The sequence below is a fragment of the Pterocles gutturalis genome, unplaced genomic scaffold (genome assembly GCF_000699245.1).
Source record: "Pterocles gutturalis isolate BGI_N339 unplaced genomic scaffold, ASM69924v1 scaffold22392, whole genome shotgun sequence".
Lineage (NCBI taxonomy): Eukaryota > Metazoa > Chordata > Aves > Pterocliformes > Pteroclidae > Pterocles > Pterocles gutturalis.
In genome coordinates this window covers 1-8,914 of record NW_010113362.1, presented here as the reverse complement: position 1 = coordinate 8,914, position 8,914 = coordinate 1, and the positions used below count along the sequence as shown (strand labels likewise).

General features: G+C 52.7%; 1 protein-coding gene across 1 annotated transcript; it reads right to left on the bottom strand.

Moving 5' to 3' along the window:
• Positions 1–1,625: 1,625 nt before the first annotated feature.
• ERICH6 (glutamate-rich 6) lies at positions 1,626–7,431 on the bottom strand (the record flags this gene model as incomplete). Its single annotated transcript, XM_010074475.1, has 11 exons — positions 1,626–1,889; positions 2,298–2,529; positions 2,772–2,924; positions 3,471–3,556; positions 3,644–3,801; positions 4,468–4,482; positions 4,599–4,651; positions 5,616–5,767; positions 5,843–5,944; positions 7,167–7,283; positions 7,385–7,431. Coding segments are annotated over 11 exons (1,379 nt in total), but the record flags the coding sequence as incomplete, so codon positions are not given.
• Positions 7,432–8,914: the final 1,483 nt, after the last annotated feature.

Genomic DNA, 8,914 nt, shown 5'->3' with positions numbered 1-8,914 from the left:
CTGTGTGAAGCACCTCCTTTGAGTCACTGATGGATATTCTGAGAATTGCAATTGACAAAATGCATAAGAAGCCTACTTTCCAAAGCCATTCCTCTTGTGTTTGTCTTGCCTAAGCCCATAGCGGTGTCCCAGAGTGTCCCTGCTCTGGCAGGAGCACCCCGGGCTGCGTGTTCCCCTCATGTGCTGCCAGGCTGCAGTGGGAGCTCAGGTCCTGGTGTGGCGGGGCAGCTCGCTGGGTTAATGCTGAGGCTCCAAGGCAGGTCTCTTGCAGGGCTGGGAGTTTTCCTCAGGCTGGCTGCGTGAGTCGGTGAGAGCTGCAGCCTGCAGTTCCTCTTCACCATCCTCTCTCCGGACCGTGGTGTGCTCCCAGCCTGCCTCTCGCTCTGTTTTTTTTTGTCCCTGCTCTGAGCTACAGCGTTTCACACCCTTTGTAAAACCAGAGAAGGGACTTCCTGGGTCCTGCTTCTCAAACATTGTCGTGGTGTTAAAATTGCTGCTTTTTGCTCTCCCCTCCTGCACAGTGCTACTTTGGAATTTGAAAGTGAAGGTGTAAAGACCTGTTCATCTAAGAAAGCCCTGTTTGAACACCTGATTGATTTCACCCATGTGCAAAGTGCATATTAAATAATAAATCTGAGGGGAAAATTCAAGCTTGTTGATCTTGACTTGTTAAGCATGAGGGTAGATGGTACAGGTCTGGTGGAGTTGCTGTGAGCTGGGTGCAGACCAGGGAAGGACAAAAAAATGGGTCTCATGTTTCCCACTGTGGGTGCAGAAAATGGGCCATTACCCGTAAGCGGTTTGCAGCAGAGATCTGTGTTCGGGGCTCATCTTGTGACAGGGTAAATCAGACCGGCCCTGGTGAAAACTGGAATTGCAATGGCAGAGCAGGTCACCCTTGAAATCCCAGGTGTGATCATCTTTCTAAGATACAGTCTAATCAAAGCTTTTCACCCAAGCCACCGTGCCTGAGCCTGCGGAGTGTCGTGGGAGCGGGGCCATGCTCTGCCTCGAGCCCCAGGACACGGCGGGGGGACGGGACAGTCCCTTGCTCCCTCTCTGGGGAAAGCTCTGAAATCACCTGGGCACGGAGGGACAGAGGGCAGCCAGTGGTGCCTGGCACGTCTGGTAATTTTAGTATGTGCTCCTGCCCAGTGGACTGCGGTGCAGGCTCTGGGTGGATCTGAAGGTCAGTTATTCCGTTGAACATCCGGTTCCTGCCCTTTCCCCAAGGCTGCACCCCGCTGACCCCTGTGCTGAGCAGCGCCAGCCCGGGCGAGCAGGAGCAGCCCCCTCCCCGCCCCTCTCCTGGGGTGTTTCTCAAGGCAGCAGCAGGTGCGGTGCATGGCTGCGATGGCATGGCAGGCGCCCTTCCTGCCCCGCGGTTTTGGCGGTGCCATCAGAAGAGCCGTCGTGCCATGCATTAACGAGAACTTGCAAATAATATCTGTCTTGGACTGGTAGACTTAAATTCTAAATCTGTAATAAATGTGCATTTAATGACTGGAATGTTTATCCAGAGCCTAATTTGACATACATTGGATTTCATTTTTTTGGGTTCATTTACTATGCAACTTCCTACTAGTGTTGCGGTTGCAGCTGGATGGAGCGCACAGCCGTGCTGGTCACACTTGAGAATTGACCATCGCCCTGACCGAGCCGCGTATCTCATTGCTTATGTCAGAAGTTGTGCAAAGCTGTAAGATCTTCAAAGTCTGTGTGATAAGGTATGCTGGAGGCTTCATTTTGTCCCATTGCTCATTAGAAGGAAAGTTGAGGCATCCGCGCAGTCTGTCGAAGAGCCACAGAATCCTCACCCTGAAAGCAAGCAGCAGGAGCTCGTCTTCGCCCAGTCGGGCGGCAGGAGGCAGCCGGCTGCCGTCGCTGACCTGGGGAGCAGAGGCTGTGTCAGCAGAGCCACAGCAGTGGGGGCTTTGCTCTCCCCCCAGAGACAAACCTGCCCCCACGGCAGGAGCCCACGGAGGAAGGGAGCTGCCACACACCCTGCCCACGTGGATCACGGCTCTCCTCCCCGCGGCAGAGCCAGGGTGACCCTCAGGGACACAGCCAGGGACAGCAGGGGGCCTGCCCGGAGTGCTTCCCCCACTCTGCAGCCTCTTGCAGAGAGCTGAGGCTGCCGGGCTGGCGAGCCCCGCATCTGCAGGGGCCTGAGCAGGGGCACCCCTCCACCGTTTGCTGTTCTGGGGGGCAGGACCACGGGACAACATGGGGAGCACCCACTGTGGGACGGACAGGGAGCAGCTTTGCACGGAGCTCCCTGTGCGCTTGCGAAGTACCTGCACCTTGGTTCCCACGTTGAATTTTGCTTGTTGCCCCATGGCGAGGAAGGAAACGGTGATCCTGTCCTGGCCCAGGATCCTCACCCCCACGTGCTGGTTCAGGGAGAGGAAGATGGGGCTCAGTGGAACGTGGGGGCCTGATGATGTGACGCTGTTGGGCCACGTCCACCTTCTCACCCTGCTGCCTGCTTGGTCCAAATACTGCCCGCCCTGGACAGTCATGTTTATCCTGAAAGAGGAAAAGCAAAACTGAACCGTGCAGTTCCCAGGGGCTGTGTCCCTCCTTCCCCAGGGCACGGGACTGAGGCTCAGCAAGTTCCAGGTCTAACCCCCGTCTCGCGACACTGCTGGGGTAGCCTCGCACCTCTGGGAGCCTCCCGGCAGGGTCCACGAGCTGCTGTATCTGTTAAAAACACCCTTTAGGACCTTTGAAATTTAAAATGCACAGTGGAGAGCAAAACTTGAACATACCACACGGCTCCGTTCGGATAATAGCAAGTGCTTCTGCCATTGGACTTAAATACTGCTCGTATTTTGGCCTTACTCGGCGTGTCTTCCTGTACGATGCAAATAAGCCGCTCTTTCTCTCGTACAACAAGAATCGCCAGATTTCCAGATGGATAGCTGTCGTCAGATAAGGTGTTTGGAACCCTTTTCTTTGTCTAGTTGTCTTATTATTATTACATACTAAATATTTCAGAGCGCTACTCTGGGGTATAAACATGGACATATTGCCCAGATCCCTGTGTTAGTGGTGGTGTGCTGCTTGGGTCACCTGGGACACTTCCTGGGTCACCTGGGATGCTGCCAGTGCTTTTCTCCTACACGGAGGTATTCTGTATACACTGACAAAGAGCAGGTAGAGATACAGAATACGTTTTTGTTGTTTTCTAACCAATAGCTCAGGCAGAACTGCTCAGCAAGTTCATATAAAAGACACATTCTTGGACAACGCTTACGATTGAAAGCACGAGCCTAGCAAAGTGAAGTGATCACAACTTGGATGACAGCAGCCCCAGAAACCTAACTGGAAGGTATTCAGACAGGAATATTTTGTGTCTTGCTGGTCCCCTGGAACAGGAGATTCAGTGATAAAGCAGATTAGGGCACACTTAAAATTACAGTTACAACCCCAGAGTAACTTGGGCAAACAAACCCCATAAAGGATACAATAATTGCGCTGTTCCATCTGGAAGCACGGTAAGGAATTTCCCTCCGTGCTTGTAGTATTTTTCCAACAATTTGTTCTTCACTACCTAAGATTGGAAAAGAAACGACAGAACGGATCAGGCGCCAGGCTCCAGCCGCTGCGGAGTGGGGACGCGGCCGAGGTGTGTCCTTGCCTGTCCGCCCACGAGGGTGAAGTCGCAGCAGGTGACGCTGTAGGAGACGGGCTTCTCCTCAGGCTCTGCTGCTGTCTCATCCGGCACCAGCGTCCGGCCCTTCAGCGACGGGGGCTCCTGGGAAAGCAGGTAGGAAATGGTGCCACCTTGGCTGGAACCTAGAGCGAAGGGAGGTTTGTGGGCATGGGGCAGCACTGGCAGCGATGCCAGCCCAGCACCCCTGCAGGGAGGCTGTCACCTGGGGAGTGGGACCATCTGCCTGAAATGCTCTGTACTGGGAGGCTGTCTCGGGGAGTTTTCTATCTAACAGGGACAGTCCAACGTGTTCACCTATTTCAAGAACAAGATTGTGGAAAAAGATGTATTTTTCTCAGTTAGTGTCTATACACACATCTCTGTGAGTAAAGGATGACAGCATTCCCGGCTCCATGCTCTGGAGGGCTGAGGCTCTGAAATCCTGGTGCTGCAGAAGCCTCAGTATCCCGCCATGCCCACATCGTAAATCTGATTTTACAGCTGGATCCCAAGGGCTGCTCAGTCATCTGCAGCCTGGGCTGGGAATTAGTGGAGCATTCACCTGATGAGGCAAATCATCGATCACCCAGCTCTGGCAGTTCCTGCCTTCCAAGGGCTTGGCTGTGCCAGCTTCTTATTCTCTAAGATGCACATTCCTGTGCATCCCAGCTGAAAGGTTCAGCTATGAACACTGAAAGTCACAGGAAGGAGATCCTCTCTGTGCAGTGGGAATGTAGCTGCATTGGTTTTCTCATGTGAGGGATTGTTTAATATGGCAGTGTCTAATTTAATGGGATTGCATGCTTGACAACGAGCCAACGTCGCTGTGTAAATCCTGCTCAATTAGAGAGCATCAGAGACAAGCACTCCATTGAATTCATTGGTGTAATAAATAGACAAACAAACATGTAAGGAAACGCCAGCTCACCTTCAGCTACACTCGGCTGGGCTGCCAGGAGCGCTAACTGTCTGGCCATTTGTCTCTCCAGCTTCCTGGAAAACGAGAGTGGTCCTGACACACACCTCCTATATCCTGCTTTGAACACTGGAAGTCCTGCACACCCTTGCTGTAGGAACACAAGTTTCTGAACCTGTTTTTCTCTCCACTCACATAATTGCAAATAACAGTTCGAGGCAACAGAATATCACCAAAATAATAATCTCTCGGCAAAAAGGAATTGCTCCCATACAGGATTTCAGCGAACAGACTCTGATTGCAGTGGCATCAGCTCTACCGACAGCAGCTGAACATTGTAATGGATTTTGTATCAAGATCTTAGGTAAAAGAGAAGGAGAGCTGCCCCCAAGATCAAGGAAACAGCTCATCTCCGAGAATATTTTCTCTATTCTTCCTTCCTGTAAATTCGACAGTGTCTGACGGTGGCTTTGGTTTACGCTCTGTATGTCATATGAGGTACTCGCACCGTCAGCCTGCAAAGGATCTTCAGGGAAGCTAACAGTTTACTTCCAGGTGTGCTGACTGACTTTTCGTTAAGCCTACGCCATGGGCTCAGGTATCTGGATAAGCTTTGGGCCTCCTGCTAAACAGCCCAGAGCTCTTGTGACTCTGGAGACTGGAATCCAAATGCATATCACAGTTTTGGCAGCAAAATAGAGAAATACAGATTCAGAGGTAAAAGCCAGACCCAGGTATTATCCCTCCCAGCGCTGCAGTTATGTTTTTGTCTCTGCCTGTCTCTAGAAATTACGTCTGTCAGCAGCAGCTTTAGTGCTTTACTCAGCACACGTCTCGCCACCTTCTAGTCCAGCCTGATATGAGAAAAACCTCGAGGGTCCAGATAGAATCCAAACTTGTGTTGCCTAAAGCACATTTTTTTCTTCTTTCATTCCCTCCTGCTACAGTTCCATTTTTTTAACACTTCTTTTCCCTCCGGAGTCGCCCGTTGTGCCTCACACAGACCCGATCCCCAGTTGTCCCCGGATCACGTCACGGTACCTCTGGTACGCCCTCTCCTTCGACAGCTGCCTGTCCGCTTCGGTGCCGTGGGGTGCGTGGGGGCCGACAGCGACGCTCTGGGCGCCTTCATGGTTCTTCCTCTCATTTACGATGAACTCGAAGAGGTCTCGGTTACGCTCGCAGCAGAATTTCTGAAAGGCAGAGGGGTGGAGCCACGAGAGCAGCCTTTCCACAGCAACCTCTGATGATCTCTCCCACCAGCTTACCCATTCGTAATCCCGCGACGGTGGGTAAATGTCCTCGACAGAAGGGAACGGCCTCAGCAGGCTGCCGCAGTACTCACACCGTGGAGCAGGGTCCTCCTCTGCCTGACGTGGAGATGGGGAGAGAACGCAGCGAGGACGGAAAGGGGTATCAGCACACAAATCCTGTTTTTTTCTTGGGGAAAAGGGCTCTGCTCAAAATGTGACGTTACAAACTTAAACCAGACCTGTGTCTGTGGTATCTTGGAACGATTTAACTCAAAACATCAGGTTCAGGAAAACACCAAAAAGAAAAGCTGATCTGTAGGAAATACATAAATAAATAAAAACCCTCCAAGAAATGGAAGGACTGTAATGGAATGAGACCCATTCCTTCCGAGGGACAGCTTCAGAGCACACAGAAGAACGCTACAGCTGAGCACCCCAATGCACTGACCCTTTCAAATACATTGCTGGGGCTTTCTAGAGAGAAAGCTCTGGGGCTGTTGCACTGTTAATCACAGGAAAAGCTGTGGGGAATTCCGTGAGGAACCACCAGCAGCTCTGTTGGCAGAAGAGCTGAGGGTATCTCACCAGATGCAAATCAGGCTGCTGCAGGGTGTATTTTGAGGATGGGTACCAGATATTCAGAAAGAAACATCTGGGTTTTGAAAACATTTTGAAACTGCGTTACAGAAGATGCAGCTGCCAAGAGCACCCGCTGCTGACTGTCGTGTCCAATGCCTCCGCGCCCGAGGGCAGCACGCCCGGCTTGGTGACAGCAGCGTCCAGTAGCAGCGAGCGGCGAGGGGACTTGCTCTGGGCAGCTCAACTCCTGCACTTCACTGACGCCATTTACTGTACCCGTGTTCAGCGCTTTCACTCAAATCCTTTTCTGAACATACCCATTTGAAATACTTGGCTTCTCTGGAGTGTAGTTCTGGGAAGTTCCCGTGCTCCCCAGCTCATGCCTGGGACTGACTCTCGTGGATGACTTTACTCTGTTGAGGGTTATGGGAGCTCCATGCCCTGCTTGTATTCTTAGACTGTATACCGAGTATTTCTGTGCATTCTGTATCTCTCTTTTAGCCAAAGGGCAAAATCTTCTGCTAGGATATTCTCAATGCAGGATGCAGCGGTGTGGAGGGGAGCTGCACAGCCTCTTTCTGTTCAGGTCTGCGCAACAAGCATCGTTCCAACAGCCTCACAAAAGAAAATCCATTTCCTAAGGGAACTCCTGCACTGGCTTGGCAACGGGGATTATTTTATTTTTCCTAGATGGGAATTGTAGGAGTTGAAACAAACCAAAAAAAAGCCCCACAGCAGGGAGCACTCTGCAGTGACTCACCTCCATGTGTATGCTTTGTCGTGAGGATTCGGGTCTGTAAGCCAGCAGGGTGGGCAGCCCAACGGAGGGGAGTGTGCGCAGAGACTCCTTGAACAGCTTCACAAAATCTTCTTTGAACTCCAGGTGGAAAATACCAAAAGCAACGTGGAGTCACATCTTTGTTCGGGGTAAAACCATTAGGCACAAAATGTAAATGTGCCACCTGGGTGAGTCCCTACCTCCATGTCACACAAAACATCCAAGCTGCCGAACTCTCCTGACAGGGCTGCAAGTAAAAGCGATAATGAGAATTACTGACAGCAGCGCTGTGTTCTCAGAAAGCTGATCTTCTAGACACGTTTGGTCTGGTCCTTTTCCAGCACGCCAGCCTTCTATCACCACCCACATCAGCTGCCCAAGACCTTCTTGCCAGACTTGGTCCAAGGCTTTCGGGAGGGTGGCTCTGGATCTGTGTGTGACCCTTCCCAAATGCCCAAGGGACCTGAACCGGGCACTGACATCACATCAGGGCTTTACAAAATCATCCCACTGACGGCATGGAGATGGCTTATTGCTTAGGGTCAGTGACTTGTAGCACTGATCTAATACTGCGTTATCCTCTAAAGCTTTTCCAGCCTCTCCTCTCCTAAGAAGAAAGAACTGTAGGGACAACTGGCTTTTTTTCTCATTTCCAAGTGCAGTCCAAGCTGCAAGAGTGCAGTGAAGGGTTTTTGGCCTTTTTGACTGATCACACGCCCCACCCGAGAAGTGACCCCGGGAGTGCAAAGCGCACCAGCAGAGCAGCACAGGCAGGCACGGCTCTGGGTGCACCGTGGTGCCGAGGGACGCAGGGCGCAGTGCTCAGAGCAGGTGGACACTCCATGCTCTTACTCTATGCTCTCTGATGGGCTTCTGTACCGTCCCTGCCCACCACTGCTGCATCCAGACCCAGGTAGGCGATTTACCGCTGGCACAAGTCTGGTTTTGCTGTACTTTGACCGTGACAGCAGCAGTCATCCCAAGGACTCATGAAGCTCCACCTGAAGTGCAAAGCCTTTTTCTCCTGTTTTTCTCCTGCAAACACTTTAACAGAGCAAGCAAAAGCAGAGAGCACTGCTCACCTTCTCCCTTTCTATGGGGATGGAGCTGCACGCAGCTTTCCCCAGTGCTTGCAGCTGGTGTGCTGGGTTTTGTAGCCTAAGTCACTCCTGCTCGCAAAGGCACATGAGAAGCCGGAAATGTTCTCCTGTAGAGGAGGGCTGCCCGGCATTGAGAACGAAGCACAAAGGCTGTTCGACATGGCGCCCAAAAGGGATGGGATCGGGCAGCCCCTACCACTAACGAAGGGACAACACTGTACTTCAGCGGGCAGGCGAAGGAGCTGGTTGCTCGGCCGTGTGCTGGGATGACTCAGCTGAGCAGGAGAAAACGGGCTGATGGATTCCCAGCTCTGCCCCGAGGCTTTGCCCGTACCTCTCACGGGAAGACAATTCGCTGTTTCTGCCAGCAGAGCCCTCCCGCCCGCTTAACGGGGAGCCAGAGGCTGGTTTAAAAGCCGCTCTGCAGGGCGGTGAACGAGGGGAGTGCAGAGGGGGGCTCCGGGGGGCTGCCCCTGGGTGCAAGCGCATCTCTGGGAACCCGCAACCTCGCGTGTCCGCACGGACGGCAGCGGGGTGACGGGCAGTGCCATGAGCAGCGTCCTGCCCGCGCGGAGCTGTTTCTCACCCGGTCCCCTGCGGGCGTGCTCGCGGAGCCAGCTGGCTGCTGTC